This window comes from Puma concolor, chromosome A3, assembly GCF_028749965.1.
Source record: "Puma concolor isolate L17-30 chromosome A3, mPumCon1.1.hap2, whole genome shotgun sequence".
Lineage (NCBI taxonomy): Eukaryota > Metazoa > Chordata > Mammalia > Carnivora > Felidae > Puma > Puma concolor.
In genome coordinates, this window is record NC_141669.1 from 40092722 (window position 1) to 40109212 (window position 16491).

Consider the following 16491-nt stretch of genomic DNA (forward strand, 5'->3'; position numbering starts at 1 on the left):
AAGAGGGTCAAAAGTAGAAGGTAGATAAAGAAACAGGTTAAAAAACAAATTGATGTGAAATAGGGTATTCTTGAGTTTTAGTGTTCATTTGGTTTTGTACTTGGATTCACTTTTCCACTATTATGTTTGCTGCTTGATGCTTCAGTTATCTGATTACTCACCGTTAACAGTGTCTTAACTTTTGGGGCACCTGGGTGGCTCAGTTACTTAAGTGTCCAACCTCAGCTCAGGTCATGATCTTGTGGTTCGGGAGTTTGAGCCCAGTGTTGGGCTGTGCTGACAGCTCAGAGCCTGGAGCCTGCTTCAGATTCTGTCTCCCTCTTTCTGCTCCTTCCCCGCTTACGCGCTCTCTCTCAAAAAATTAAAAAAAAAAAAAAGTGTCTTAACTTTTGAATACTTTTTTGTACCGCTGAAAGTAAAGAATAGAACCTTAAATAAATACAACTTTAGTGGTTTCCTAATATTTCTTTTCTAAGTCAACAAGATGGAGTTGTTGACCTATCAAAGTAGATGCAGTTCTGTTTAAACTTCCACATAACCCACTTTAAAAAAAAAATTTTTTTAATGTTTATTTTTATTTTTGACAGAGACAGAGACAGAGCATGAGCGGGGGAGGGGCGGAGAGAGAGGGAGACACAGAATCCGAAGCAGGCTCCAGGCTCTGAGTTGTCAGCACAGAGCCCGACGATGTGGGGCTTGAACTCACACTGCAAGATCATGACCTGAGCCATCCAGGCGCCCCTACATAACCCACTTTATAGAATAGTAGGAAAACATGCCTTTCTATTAAATGCAGTAGAAAGATGTTGAGAATTCTCGATGTTAGGTAGCAATTGAAATACTTTAAAAATACCGACTATAACTGCTTTACATGTTGTAAAACATCTAGCTGCTTGTTTTGTTTTTTTTTCCTAAACGTGTTGTGACATTAATGTTTACCTTTAGGCTTTGGCAAATAGAGTGTAAATTGCAACTGTAATTCTAGAGTAATTTTATGTGTCCTTTGATCAATACTTCTAAAAGAAAGTTTGTGTTTTTCTGACATTCTTTGAATGCAATTTCATCAAGAAACCTAGAGAACACATTCTTCCCCTTTGACTTGTTGCAGTTTGATTTTCTACTTGGTATAAAGAAAGATTTTGTTGATGCAATAAATTTGAAATTTCAGATTGATTGCTATGAATAGCTTTAAATTTATCAAAACCTTCCCCAATGGTATTTAGATACGTGTTCATTTGTTTTATTTGAGGGATCTGCATATTGTTAAGAAACATTTGCATTTACGTGCTTTACTTTGATTAAAACAAATTTCAAAGTGTTGGTCTGATCATTTGTTTTCGGGTAAAAATAGATTAGTAGTTACATGGAGGTAATTACTGAGCATTTACAACATTGACATTTTTTTCTTAAAATTATTGGCTTTTAGTTTAATTATACACTATGCAAAAACCAAGATGTACTTTTAGATTTAAATGAGTGTCTGTAGGAATTGACTGGCCCCATAGTTATCGTATAGACGGGATAAGATAAATTTTTCTAGATAAATTAACCTAAGATTGGATCTCTCTCCTGAATGGATTTGTAAAGCATAAAATAGATATTTTATGCTATTGTTTTACTTTTTCTTGCCAACTAGAAAAGCATGTGGCAAATTCCAGTTGTATCCAAGAAATAATTAGCATACATAACACTTGAAAGTGCTAATTGATCATAATCTGATAATTTTTTCAATCTTAAAAATTATCTAACCTGAGCCTTGGGGTACTGGAAGCATCACTCTTGTTAAGGGTCTATAAGTTAATTTCTCAAGGTAAAATAATTTTTTGTTTAACAAAGACATTTGTAATAAAAATTCTTCATCTGAGTTACCACCCTAAAAGCATCCCAGATTCCTTGTGCATTGGTTGTGACGTTTTCTCTTTACTCTCTAGAGCTGTCTCTGTGGGAAGTTTGTCCTACGTCCATTACGACCATGCCGTAGATATTCTACTTCAGGCAGTTCTAGGTATGTGGTCTCCCTGTCAACAGACTTTTAACTGTTGTTGAGGGATGTGTGTGCATATGTGTTTTCCATGAATATGGGAATAGCTGCTTAAAATTTTTTTGTTAAGGGGTATAGACACTGGAGGTTTGCTGTAATATTTTTGGAGCATTATTTATTTGTAGGCGAAAATTTGTTATGATCCTCCTTTTAGTTCTTTTGTAGTTAGGTGACATCCAAGGTAGACAGCCTCCCTCCCTCATGTGCTGTCTTCCATTCTGTGGCAAATAGATGTCTATTTAGTACTTAGCACATTGTAACTTCAAAAGTGTTTGTTTTATTTGATATTTATATTGTCTTTCTTTTGTAAAGGGTTTATTTTACTGTATTTACAGAAATGTTATTAAGGAGAGAGGAGCTTTGAAAGTATTTCTTTTCTGGGTTCAGAGGAAATCTTGTGATTGTGGACATCTTGAAAATTTTTTAACGTCTTGAATTTTAAGGTTACTTAATTCTTCCTACTCTAGATATTACTGTACTTAAAAAAATGTAGTTATCCATAAATGTTATTTTCTATTGCAGATATGTTTTAAAGCAAATCAGTGAAAGATGATGTGCAGCTATAGAAATAAACTTGGCTGCTGAAATCTGAATCAGCAGTGGAGAGGTAGAGGTTAGGGGTCTTTAAGACCCTTACCATTGGTCTAAGGAAGTTGGTGTGGGAGAGCCAAGGAATATAAATGTGTTTCCTATTTCTCTCACTTAGGTTGTCTCCTGGCAAAATTGCGGGAGCTGGCCTTTTGTTTGTTGGTGGAGGTATTGGTGGCACTATCCTGTATGCAAAATGGGATTCCCATTTTCGGGAAAGTGTAGAGAAAACCATACCTTACTCAGACAAACTCTTTGAGATGGTTCTTGGTTCCCCACCTTATCCTGTTCCATTGCCAAAGAAGCCGGTAAGAGTCATAAAAATATTTCAGTTTATCCTACGGAATACTTGTAAAAGCATGTTGTTTTCATCTTGAAAATATATGTATAATTAAGTAGAATTTTCCAGTTGTGTGTTTGTTAGTTTTCTTTAACATTATCTGTAGAGTTGGATTTTTATCCCTTTGGAGTTAAGGGTTCTCATTAAGTACCCACCACATAGAAAATAATTGCATGGCACACGAGGGTAAATGGAAGAGGCCGATTGGGCAGAGGTAACTGTGTCTGCCCTGTGGACGGAGAGTGTTCTCTGACAGCCTTCACTGTTGCAGCTATCAAGCTGTGACTTAGAACACTAAAAACATAAACATAGAATGGTCATGACACAGAACCCAAGTGGTTCTAGTTAGTACTGGCTCTTTTTAGACCACAAAACAAGAGTCACAGAATTTTGAGCTACTTACTGATTGGTTGATAGGAATACCTTCTGGTATTTCTGGGACTTGGTGCATATTCAGAGTGTCACCTCCCCCCACCCGCCCCAAATCAGGCCTAAAATTTTTTTAAACATCTTAAATATTCTTCATTCAAACAACTGCTCTGAATAAAAATTTACAAAAGAGATTGTGGATTTTTGCTGATTTAACCTTGGGTGTTTATGCTGTGAGGCTGGACATAGCTGACTCCTTCCTTAGAAATTGGGTGGATTTCTTTTCTCTAGGGTAGCCTACAGACCAGTCCTGTAACAAAGTTAATATTTGGAAAAGCAAATGTCCTCTCACACCCTCCCCCAGCCCTATCATGCTTTTTCAAAACAGTCTTCCACATCATTTATTCTTCCATATGAACTTTAAAACTGCTGTGTTTGCTGGCCAAGAGAGGCAGTTTTGCAGCGTTAGTAGTCAAGGAACAGAATTCTGTGGATTCATTCTAAAATGTTGGGTCTATTTGAACTTACATGACCCAGGAGAAATGGTTGGGCGTAATTCTAGGAGCATGGAGACAGGCTGAACAGTTCAGAATAGTGTTCTTTTCTTGCTTGACATGACTTCAAGTGTCATTTTTTGTAGATGATTTGTCTCTCTCGTCATGGCCTCCCCTTATTCCACTCTAGCTATCTTGCTGAACATTTCTACTTGGATTACTTGGCAGGTCCATACTGTACTACCTCAAGAGTTACACTCTTCCTGATTTGCTTTTTTTGTGTTAAAGATAGTGCCATGCTGTCACATAGTTAGGTTAGGATTCTTGGCTTCATCTTCATAGTTGCCTATATTTTGTTAGCTATCCTATCTTGTTTAATCTCTGATATTAATTTTTTTCTTGCATTACCACTGTCCTTATCCCATTTCTGACCTTTATCATCTCCAAGCTAGACCTGTTTCTTTGTGCCCCAACCCTTTCTTTCCAGTCTCCACCCCTGAGATCTCTCCCCACCCCACATCATAGCCTAGGCCATTCTCTTGACCAGTATCAGAGAATCTTCTAAAATAAGTGCTGTCACATTTTCATGATATTTTCATGATATCACTTAATCAGCAAGTTTTATACATTTCTTATCGTTTGAAAGACAGAGACTGTAGAATGTAGAGAGACTTTCGAGATTGTTTCATGTTCTAAGGAGAGTAGAACCAGGAGTGGTTAAAAGTGAGCCTAGGAGCTGCCTATTTGTTCCTTTATTTTCTGTAGTTTATGGTTTTTGATGGTGTTCAGGTTGATATTTAACACACTTAGCAGTCTGGCTCTTACTTACCTTTCCAGCCTTGTCTCCAAATCGTCCTGCACATAAATCCTTGGCTTTGTGCCAGTTTACGTTGCAAGTATGCCTTGTGCTTTCCATTCATTTATTCAGCAAATGTCCATCAAGTGATTATTATGTACCAGGCAGTGTTTCAAGGGCCTGTGTTAAAGCAGAGAACAAAGCTGCTTTCCATTTGCACAGTTTTTCCGTTAGTGGTCTTGTACCCATAGTGACTTCCTTTCTTTTGCTTACTAATATTCTCTTTAAGACCTGCATCCTTCACTGCATACACCAAAGTGTATTTTCTCACCTCTGAAGTACAGTAGCAGGTAGTGTTTTTATTTTTTAATTTTTACTATTTATTCATTCTCTACTCACATATTATTATCAACTTGTTGCTTTTAGAAGCTGCATTTTACATTTTATTTCATGATAATCCTTTTTGTGCCGAAGTGATTATTTATGCACAGATCATAAATATTGAGAGAAGATAAACTTAAAATCTTTTTGATGGACATGGAATAAGATCTGCCTAAATGGAGACAAATGTTACTTTCCTGGATGGGACTTAATACCATAAAAAATGTCATTTTTCTCTAATATATGCATTTCTCTCAAGTTTCCCTTAAATTTGATTAGAAATTTAAGAGAGAGAGAAATTTAATTTTGAGAGAAATGATGTTTGTATAGCTGTATATACATACCACATACACATACATCTAATAAGAATTCTAATGAATTTTTCTACATGTTGAAGAATCAGATAAGATGATTTTAACGTTCACATGAAAGGATTAAGTAATGTACAAAACTAGCTAAGAACATTTCAGAACAGTGTTGGGGTGGGGAGGGGTCAGAGGACACTTGCTTTTCCAGGTAATTGGACTTTGTTATAATCCTACTTTAATACAACAGTAAGGTTTTGACACAGGATTGGAAATAAGAGGAATGGAAAGACTTAGTGTGGAAATAGATCTTATTTATACACAGATACACGTACATACACGTTTATTGTGAAAGTGTGAATTGCTAGATCCTTCTGTGAAAGTGATCTGTTAATATCTTCTAAAAATATACAACCTTTTTGACCCAGCACTTCCTCTTTTTTGGCAAACTGTCCCGCAGAGACCACACTATAGTACTCTTCAGTTACATGGACATGGATGTTTCACAACAACAACAACAAAAAAAAGCAGAGAACAACTTGAATGTTCCAAAATAGAATGGTTGACCAAATTGTGGGGTTTACAACTACATTAAGATATGCAATTAAATTAGAATATTATGCAACTAAAAATAATTTCTTGACCTGGAAGAGACTGTCCACAGTACATTATTAAATGAGAACAAAAACAAGAACTGAGTTATGTGGTAATTTGTATAATATAACCCTACTTTAGTTTGTTTAAAAAATGAAAAATTGTATATGTGTATACATACCTGAGCTTATGCTCAGGGGTGGAAAGATAGACTTCAGGCTATTGGCAATGGCTACCTGAGAGTGCTGGAAGGGAAGGGAGCAGTAAAGGCATGTCTCGGTATTCGTTTGCTTGTTATAGTGATCATGTATTTCATGATTAAAATGATAAAAATTTAATAAAAGAAAATGCATATATTTCCAATTTCTGGTAGTGACAGAGATCAGAACTATTTCTATTATATTTGAGTAGTCCTGTTAGAGATATCTGAGTCCCCTTGTCAAGTTCTGGCAAAATATTTTGGTACTCAGTAACTTTTGCCAGTATATCATCTGTCAGTCTTGTTAATGAATAAGGCCTTAAATTTGAGGCAGATGGTAACTGAGAAAGAGAGAAGTGGATATTAAAATTGGGTTGTGTATTTTAGTGTGCAATTGCATGAATCTGGGAGATTAAAGAAACAAACTTTCAGTTTTACTCAGACCCTCTGAAAATTACTTGTTTCTAACTGAATGTATACACAACGCAACAACATTTGATTTAGAAAGCAGATGGAATGGTCTTCTCAGCGTTGTATGTGGAAAAGAAATGGTGTTTAAAGGGAAGGTTCTACATCATGTACTTTATTGGTTGCCCTAAGAAAAGCCTTTGTTACTACTAAAATGTGGGCCAGTCATTTGGAATGAAGTTTTGGGACTGCATTTTTCTAGGATGATGACTTCTCTTCCCTTACTGTGGTTAATAAAATACATTATATTGTAAAGTGTTAACTTTGTATGAAAAGCCTGAAAGACTTTTGTAATAATACAAGTTACAGTATGCTGCCTTAAAAAAAAAATAATATTGTATCTGAAATGTTACCTGTGTTTTATTTCCAAGAGTGAGTCTGGTCCACTAAAAATCTCTAGTGTATCAGAGGTAATGAAAGAGTCTAAACAGCCTGCCTCTCAAGTACAAAAACAGAAGGGAGACATTCCAGCTTCAACAACAGGTACTTACATTTAGAATCCTTTTTTTTAAATTATAGGTAAATGAACTGTTTTAATGTATTTGTACTCAGAGTCAAGAGGGGGCCCCCACCCCACGTTCACTCTTCTGGTCCCTAGTTCTTACCCTGGGAAAGGAGTGTTCATTCACACCTGTCATTTTGGCACTCATTTTAGAGGAGTTGAATGGGATATGGAATTGGACCTCATTCTGAATAGCTACTGAGTGAGGATAACAGCAAGAATTGTCTTGCCTGCAACACTTTCTCTTTCTTTCTTCTTTTTTTTTTTTTTTTTTTTTTTCTTTTCAACGTTTTTATTTATTTTTGGGACAGAGAGAGACAGAGCATGAACGGGGGAGGGGCAGAGAGAGAGGGAGACACAGAATCGGAAACAGGCTCCAGGCTCCGAGCCATCAGCCCAGAGCCTGACGCGGGGCTCGAACTCACGGACCACGAGATCGTGACCTGGCTGAAGTCGGACGCTTAACCGACTGCGCCACCCAGGCGCCCCTCTTTCTTTCTTCTTAATATTTATTTTGAGAGAGAGAGAGAAAGAGAGAATCCTATGCAGGTGCCATGTTCAGCATGGAGCCCGACGAAGGGCTCAATCTCACGACTGTGAGATCATGACTTGAGCCAAAATCAAGAGTCAGGTGCTTAACCAACTGCACCACCCAGATGCCCCAACATTTTTCCTTTTATGTTTTTCCCCTCTGACTCCTAGTCTTTTCTCCTCTTTGAATTTTAAGATTTATTCTCTTTTCTTATCTCTTTACTGTTTCTTTCTCCTCTCAGTGATGAAAGTGTCTTGGTCTAGCTGTGGTCTGGGGATTTTTTTTTCCTTCATGAGTTACCAATAATTTATGGCACTTACCTAACTAACCTGCTCAGTATACATTTGAACTTCTATGTTCCTCCTTAGTCACTTTTGTCCTTGATTAAACCTCTTTGTTTTATTCATATATTCACTAATTGTCTACTATATGCCAAATATGCTTTTAGGCACTGGGGCTATAGCAATGAACAAAACAATAAAAACAAACACAAACTCTGCAAATATTCCTTAGTGGGATGAGGAGAAGAAAATCATATAAATACGTGTGAAGCGTATAGGATGTCAGAAGTGATGTGTTGGGGGCAATATTGCAATTTAAAATGGAGTGGGCAAAGACTAGAAAGAGATAAGGGAATAAGACATGTATAAAAGGCTGGTGGGAGAAAAGCATCCCACACAGAGGGATTAGCTAGCGCAAAGGCTTGGTATATTTACCTAGTAAGGAGCATATGAAGCTGGAGTGGAGAAGAGAACAGTAGCAAATGAGGTCGAGAGGAAGCAGAAAGCCTATTGTACTCTTTGGGGGCCGTTACAAGAATTTTGCTTCATATTCTGAGTGTGATGGGAAGGTGTTAGGGGGGTTCTGAGCCAGGGTATTGATTGATACCTGACTTTTAATAAGATCAGTGGCTTTGGTGGAGAATAGATAAAGGGATCAAGAGCAGAGCAGAGAGACCAGTTAATAGGCTTTGTGATAATCCAGCTTTATCTCTTAAATGAGGCTTTCCGTTTAATTTTTTTTTCTCTCTATTCTGTTGCTCTTTCTTCCCCCCTGCCTTTCACCTCTAGAATTACTCATTTTGTCTTCCCACACTTGTTTATAAGCTCTTGAATTTCTTCAGCCTTCCTTTCTTCTTTTTGTGTTTAGAACTGTCATCCTGTTCTTGCTCACACCTCTTCTCTCTTCTCTACCACTCTTAGAAATATTTTTTGGTTATCTGCTTTGTTACTACTTTTCCGTGTTATGTAAATCTTATGCACGTGTCTTACATTTTAAGATTTAATGCCACTTAATACTGTTACTGGAAGCCTTGCCTGGTGCTAGTAGTAGTAGATTCCTATATGCTTCTTTGTTAACCCAGGAAACTATAAATACCATGAGTAATGTATATTTGTAGGACCTACAGCGGCAGCTCAAATTATTTCTGCAGCAGGTGATACACTGTCAGTCCCAGCCCCTGCAGTTCAACACGAGGAATCTGTAAAAACTGATCACCCTGGAATTGAAGGAAAATCCAAGCCTACAGCTTCAGGTAGTTTATTTATATTTGTGGTTTTATAACGATTTGCTCATCAGGACTATTTAATGCCTAGGCAACCTCTAGACAGTATGTATGTCCCCATATGTACTGGTTTTATTTACAGTCTTGCTTAGGGAATTTTTTAAATTTCGGAGTCTGTGTAAATCTTTTAAAGCAACAGGTTTAGAGCTGACGCCCTGTTTCTTCATGTTGGAATCATTGATGATGTAGTTTTAGAATCCTGATGACAAAAATGCCCTCAGTTGATAGAGCTGGCAAGTACAGTGGTGTTTTTATGCCCCTGTGAGCTATTGAAATTCTGTACTGAAATTTGATTTCCTCTTATTTACTTTTGCTGCAAGAGGAAGCATCCTCAACTTCTGTACGGGAGCGACCACCCGAAGAAGTTGCAGCTCGCCTTGCACAGCAGGAAAAGCAAGAACAAGTTAAGATTGAGTGTATGTAAACCAGATGGCTTCTTAAGTACTTTGGGTCATCTCCATCAGTTGCTGTCTTCTTCAGTCATTGGCACACATTCCCTCTGTCAGCTAGTTTGGTTTCTTTAGTGGCATTTCTCCGTGCACCACCTTTATTTCATCATTTGTATTCTTTCCATTTAAACTTCTTTACCCAGGTGGCAAAGGCATTCTTAGTGTACATCTGGAGAAAATTCCAAATAACAACTTTCTCCATTTGTGTTTATTAGGGTTAGTGCTAAAGAGTCTGTATTCTGGGGAACAGAAATTGTTTTATGTTTTAGCAACTTGCTGAAGAGTCTTTCAGTTGTTTAACTCCAGTATTTGTACAGGTCAGAATGGCTCCTGCTCTGCTTTATTACCAATCTCTGGACTCTCTCTGTAGTAGCCCCCTTATCTGAAATTGGTGGAGGATGGAATATTGTATATATGGCTGGTTTCCAGCTAACTGAAGCATATTCCTTTTTAAGTTTCGACTTTATGGTAAACTTTTTGATGGTTCTAGAAAAAGATGTTAGATACCTAAAAACATATTTTCCTCTCTTAAAGAAGGCATAGGTAACATAATTTATTGCACTGTGCTGCAATTTATTGCACTGTGCTGCACAGTGATCTCTGTAGGTAGGGGATATGTAGTTGTTGCCGGATTGAGAGAGGTTTGTTTTAAAGTCTTATGGCAGCTGTTTATAGTTTTTATTTGTCTCTCTCCATCACGTATTTCTGCTTGTCTGTCCTGAGTGGTTCCTGTTTCCCTTCTAATACATTGGTTCTGACCTATGCTGAGGAGGCAGGTTTGTTAGAATTGTGTCAAGAGTAGAAGGGACAGAAGGAGCATAGGTGTAGGGCTTCAGTTTGGCTGCTTGGATTTTGGTCGTGTTTTTGTGTTCTTCTGAGTTCTTGGCCATGGTTACAAATAATTGAGAATGTTGAATAAAGACTTGTAAATAAGTGAAATATTTCTGTACTCCCACTTCCTGGGAGAATTTTTCCTGAATTCAGGTCAAGATTATTTTTTTCTTTTATTCATATTTTTATACTTTTCACTTTTCCCCTTTTATTATATGGACACCTTGGAGTAAGTTGTAAATCCAAGATGGCGATGTCTGTTTCATTGTGCTCTTTGTTGTTGTTCTGTTCTTATATTTCATTTTGGGCAAAGTGGAAATTTTAAGGATTTTGTCTATCACCTCTTAGTTTTCTCCCAAGCTTTCCTTTAAGAATGTATGCGTTTGTAATTTTTGTCAAGAATCAAAGCACACAAAATCAAGTGGAACTACATCGAACTAAAAATAAAAAAGCTTTTGTATGGCAGAAGAAACAACTAACAAAATGAAAAGGCAACCTATGGAATAGGAGAAAAGTTGATACACAAAATATATATGGAACTCCTACAACTCAATAGCAAAAAAAAACCGCACAAAATAACAACAATAACAAGGAATCAAAGTACAGTGAATAGACTCTTAAAGAAGACTTCGAGCCTGTGGGCCGCTGTGAAGTAGTATCCTGTTGTTTGTCACACCGCTTCGATGTGACCCCATTAATTCATGCATGTTCTCTCCCTGCCTCTTTGCCTCTTTATAACCCTCTCTTCATATCCCGTGTCTTCAGAACCTCAACTTCACATCCGTAGCTTTGTATTTTCTTGTCAGCACCTTGCTCCTTCTGTCTTTGTTGCAGAGGTACCACAAGTGGTTCCTAGGTTCCGCTTGTTCTAGTTTACACTGCTTTTGCCAGAATCACCTTCTGTTTTTGTCTCAACTGCCAAATATTTTTGCCTTTTTAAAAAATCATCTGTTATCTGATATAAATTACTGTTCTCACTGGCTTTCTTCAAATTAATCATTTTGCCATTTTAGCATTATATCTAATATCCCTTGCTTTATTTATTTTATTTTTTTAATTAGGTTTCTTTTTGATTCCTGAAGCAGCAAATAGAAATATGATCTTAATAGGTCGTAGCCTCTTGAACACCAGTGTCTGGCTGTTTCCTGAGTTCTTTTGTAGCAAAACACTTTCCATTCCCAAACCAACTTTTCTTTTTTATTTGCATGTTTTCTTGTCTTTTTCTTTTTCTTTTTCTTGTGTGTCTGTCATGTGTATGTGTGTACGTGTGTGTATATATACATAACTTGCTAGGGGTATCCTTTCCTCCTGAGTAGATGAAGTGGGTACCTCTTTTTCCCTGTGGTTCTATAAGATCATTATTTAAACTTAAAAATGCTGGTGGTTATGCTAAATTTATAGCCTCTGATAGCTAAAAGGGGCTATAGTGTCCTAAACTTTGTTCCTCCTTTTTGAAGTATATGCTAGCTGCGTTTAAGCATTTTTTTTCTTAAAAAATCCCCAAACACTTTTTATTTTGAAAAAATTCAGTTCTACATAAAAGTAAAAATAGTATAATGAACCCCCATAGGTGTTTCCACCAGATTTGGTAATTACTAGTATTTTACCATACTTTCAAATGAAACTGATTCTCTCAGTCTGTATGTTTTTTTGTTTTTTACATTTTTGGGGAAAGCAATGGAAGGCTCAGTAGGATAGGCAGGGAAGTTTAAAATAAAGTTATTTAGGAAGGAGGGATTTGTTTTCTAACGGTTTTTGTATTTCAGCGGTAGCTAAGAGCTTAGAAGATGCTCTGAGCCAAACTGCTCGCATCACTCAACAGGCCATCATAGCCCAGAATGCCGCGGTGCAGGCCGTCAGTGCACACGCCAGCATATTGAAGGCAGCCATGGACAATTCTGAGGTGAGCCAGAGAATGAGTAGACTTGTGGTATTTAAGACTGATTTTTCTACCATGGACTTTCTCTCACTAAGTGAAGACTGTCTGGGGTAATTGTTATTTTTAAATAAACAAGGCAGGAAAAAACCTTTAAGTGTTGTTTTTAATGAATTTTATATAATGCTTTACATCACGACAGTGATATGGTACAAGAATTAGGTCAGATTTTTTGCTTTCATACATTAATAGTGCTTGAATTTGTTGTGTTTTTTGCTTTAAAATTGCCAACCACTTTCTAAAATAAACTTTTTATTTTGAGATACTTTTAGATGGATGCATAGTTGTAAGAAATAGTACAGAGATCTCATGTACCCCAAGATACCAGCTATTTTATTTATTTATTTATTTATTTATTTATTTATTTATTTATTTATTTAAAAAAAATTTTTTTTTAAGTTTATTTATTTTGAGAGACAGAGCACAAGCAGGGGAGGGGCTGAGGGAGAGACAGAATCTCAAGCACACTCCGCACCATCAGCACAGAGCCCGATGCGGGGCCTGAACCCACAAACTGTGAGATCATGACCTGAGCCGAGATCAAGAGTCGGACATTTAACCGACTGCCACCGAGGCACCCCTATATCAGCTATTTTAAATGCTTATGCTGATTATTTAATTTACACTGAACACTTCAGAGAATAATTACATTAATTTAAAAATATAATACTGGGACTTAATAAATTTCTTTTATAATTATATTCAGTTATTCAGTATATAAAAAACATATCCTGACACCAGGTTATTTAAAGAGTAAAAATAAATATATAAGCTGTGAATCTCAGGGATCAGGATCATGTATGATCAGTGAAATTTCTTTGCCACTAGAACTGTGTGCTTAAAAAATTTAAACAGACTTCGTGTTATTTTATTCCTATGTACATACATAACAAAAAGTTAAATTAGAGCTCTGATGTGAACAGCCAGAAATTACAACCTTTAAAACTTAAAAGAAAATTCTGGTTTATTCAAAGTCCAAGAAAAAAATGTAAATTTCAGTCCGAATTCAATCAGGAAAGTGGAAACCACACAGAGAATGCCTAATATTTTGGTTATACAGGTGTGGGAAGGCTGGATGTTGTATGATAATCCGGAAGTTGGGTTTGATCCCAAGTGTACTGGTATCTTTCAGAAGGACACTTATTGGAAGTTTTAAATGCCCATGGTATTTACTTAGGTGGAAGGCTACATAAGAGAGTATTTCCTCCTCCCAGTGAACACATAATATATAGTGCATGTAAATTAGATAATATGAAATCTATTGAAATCAAGATTTTACAACTAAAGGACATTTTATATTAGTGGTTAACTAGATTAGGGAGTATTAGCTGGTGTTAACAAAATAATCAGAAACATGTATGAACGCAAGTTTTGAAATGTTAATAGATTCCAACTTCTGTTTCGTCCAATAAAAAACCTGCAAGTGCACAAGGACTCTTAGTGAATTGCTTTCTTAAAGCAGTGTTTGGAAACCGTTGGACTTGGCTTGATGGTAGGGGAGTCTGGTATCTATTCTATAGAGCAGCTTATGCTTGGACCTCTAGACGGGTTTTTAAGACTTTTGTGTGTGTGTGTATGTGTGTGTGTATATATACACTTATATATATATTTAATTTCATAAAATGTTAATAACATATACATATGTAATTACATTATATACATAATTACATTATATATATGTAATTAACATTTTATGAAATTCAGCCTAAGGGGGAGTGGGTTTGACAATAATTTTCACTTTACAAATTACAGAGGGTATTTAGGATAATGTTTTAGAGGAATAAGGACTCCACAAGTGTGTAAACTTTCTACTTAAACTGATTTTGGTAGACCTGCAGTGAAGGAAATTTTAAGTATTGGTGCTTCGTTGCAGAATAATTTAATCAGCAAATAATTTATGAAGTTACTATTCTTATTAACCTTTTCTGCTTCATTTCTCCTTTGGAGAATCTAATAAAAATATCATCTCTTCTTAGAAAATGCGTATATGCATGAGAACACAGTCTTTTACAGTTTTGGTGGTTGCTGTTGATAAGGGTCTTGGACTTCTTTGATCCTAACCATGAACTTTAGATTAAGAGATCCTGCTCTGATGAAATATTATATATAGGTTTTTACCATTGAATTTAATATCCTTGTTTCTAAATTTAGCCACATTGGCCTATCCTAGGTCAGTAAAAGCAGTTATTCACATTTTATACGTTTTGTTTAGGTTGCAGGTGAGAAGAAGGCGGCTCAGTGGCGCACGGTGGAGGGTGCATTAAAAGAGCGCAGAAAGGCAGTCGACGAGGCTGCTGATGCCCTTCTCAAAGCCAAGTAATTACTCATGGACTTTAACAAGTAATTAGGGCCTCCTGGTGGCTTTCTTTGGGCTGGGTTTTCTTTGTACTGTCTGTATCGAAAGAGGAGGCAGAGAGACCCTTCCCTCCCTTCACCTGTCCTTGATCTGTATTGGTATCAGGAACACAGAGCCTGAAAAAGGAAAGAGGGAATAAAATATAATTAGGCCAAAGTAAATTTAGCCATGACCTATATAAAGGATCTTGTATAAAAAGCAGTTTTTCTTTAGATTATTGCTTGGGTGATGTAGCTCTACAGATTTCCTGAGAGTCTACCATAATTTCAAGATTTTTCAGGGGTGGTTTGGACGGTTTTATCAGAATCTTGACAGTATGTTACAATCTCTTTGCCTTATCTAAAGTAGGAAGCAGTAGGTCTATAATAGGTCCAGTTTTATGCCACCTTGGGCTTGATTCCTGGAAGTTGGCTAAAACTAGGTCAAGCATTCCAAGTATACGATCCACCTCTTATTATGGAAACTTAATTTGACAAAAAGTTCTTAACATTTTGGGATCGTGGTCATTCAAAATGATGCTGTCATTTTTAACAAAATATTATCGATGGAGAAAGAGAAGCCTAGTAAAGCCAGAATATCTTTTAGGAGACTTAAGACGTTATGCTCACATCACTCGACCATGAGTCGGGGCTCTTGAGTTCTGTGTTTTGTGGTGGGTAGGCCACAGTTCATCCAGTTTGTGGAACATTTTGAATCATGATAGCTCCCTGAGACCCAGCTTTTGCTCAGTGAGCTCTTTGGCCTCCTCCCTTGCTGTTGTCTTCCTTAAGCTCTCATTGTCAGGGGAATCAGCCTAATCCCTGAAAAAGCTGCTGTTTATTGAGTGCACTTGAAGTGGCAGGCACTGTGCCAGGTTCTTCTCATCAGTTAGTTTTAATTCCTTCAGAAAGGTGAGCAACAGAAGAGAGGCTGATCTGGAGTGGAATCCAGGTTTGTCTGGTTCTGAAACCTGTGTGTTTCCCTCTATACCACGCTGCTTCTCTGGTTCACCTTAGTAAATCTGGCTTCTGACCAAGCTGTTTTCAGTTGTTTTGTAAGGAAAGCTTCTTTGCGTATATTTATTATGAAAACGCATTCAGTAATTTCTTTCAAATTGTATTTGTTTCATAGACTTTTAACAGTTATGTGTTATATTGACATCACAGTCTTTGATAAAGTTGGTAAGAAATAATACTAGGTCTTTGTTTTGCTTTATTGATTTCCAGAGAAGAGCTAGAGAAGATGAAAGGTGTAATTGAAAATGCAAAGAAAGAAGAGGTTGCTGGGGCCAAATCTCATATCACTGCTGCAGAGGGGAAACTTCACAACATGATAGTTGATCTGGATAATGTGGTCCAAAAGGTGGGTTTCTTCGGTCTTTCACAGCATTTCAGCATTTTTAAATATAATCTTTTAGTCAAAGGATTTGAAGAATTCAGGAAAATAATAAGATTCCTATCTCTCTCCCTTTTCCCCTGTGAAGAATATTGTTACTGGTTTTAAAAACTTACTTGGAATGTCCATTATAGTGATACTTTTTATAATAGGCAGCATTTTTGGTCACGGTTATTAAATGAAAATTTTCAGATCTTCTGTCTTCATTTATGTAGTCTATATGGGTAGTTTCCTGCGACCCAGAGAAGGAGGGACAGGGGGATAGTAAGTTGGAAAGGCTCCTGTCCATAGTATTTGAATAGAATTACAAGGCTTATGTTCCTTTGAGCTTCAGCGTTCTCTCTGTTATTTATATATTCCTAGCCATTGTGT

At 36.8% G+C, this 16491-nt stretch overlaps 1 protein-coding gene across 10 annotated transcripts in view; it reads left to right on the plus strand.

The window, feature by feature from the left end:
- Positions 1-16491, plus strand: part of IMMT (inner membrane mitochondrial protein) — a 38583-nt gene that overhangs the window by 10899 nt on the left and 11193 nt on the right. Inside the window, exons 2-9 of one of the 10 annotated variants that reach the window (XM_086700669.1) lie at positions 1932-2005; positions 2748-2937; positions 6947-7058; positions 9045-9143; positions 9494-9589; positions 12220-12356; positions 14602-14705; positions 15951-16086. In XM_086700669.1, coding sequence (XP_086556795.1) covers positions 1932-2005; positions 2748-2937; positions 6947-7058; positions 9045-9143; positions 9494-9589; positions 12220-12356; positions 14602-14705; positions 15951-16086 — 948 coding nt within the window. Of the gene's footprint in view, positions 1-1931; positions 2006-2747; positions 2938-6946; positions 7059-9008; positions 9144-9493; positions 9598-12219; positions 12357-14601; positions 14730-15950; positions 16087-16491 lie in introns of those variants that run through there. The other 9 variants (XM_086700667.1, XM_086700668.1, XM_086700670.1 and 6 more) reach the window with 9 other exon arrangements.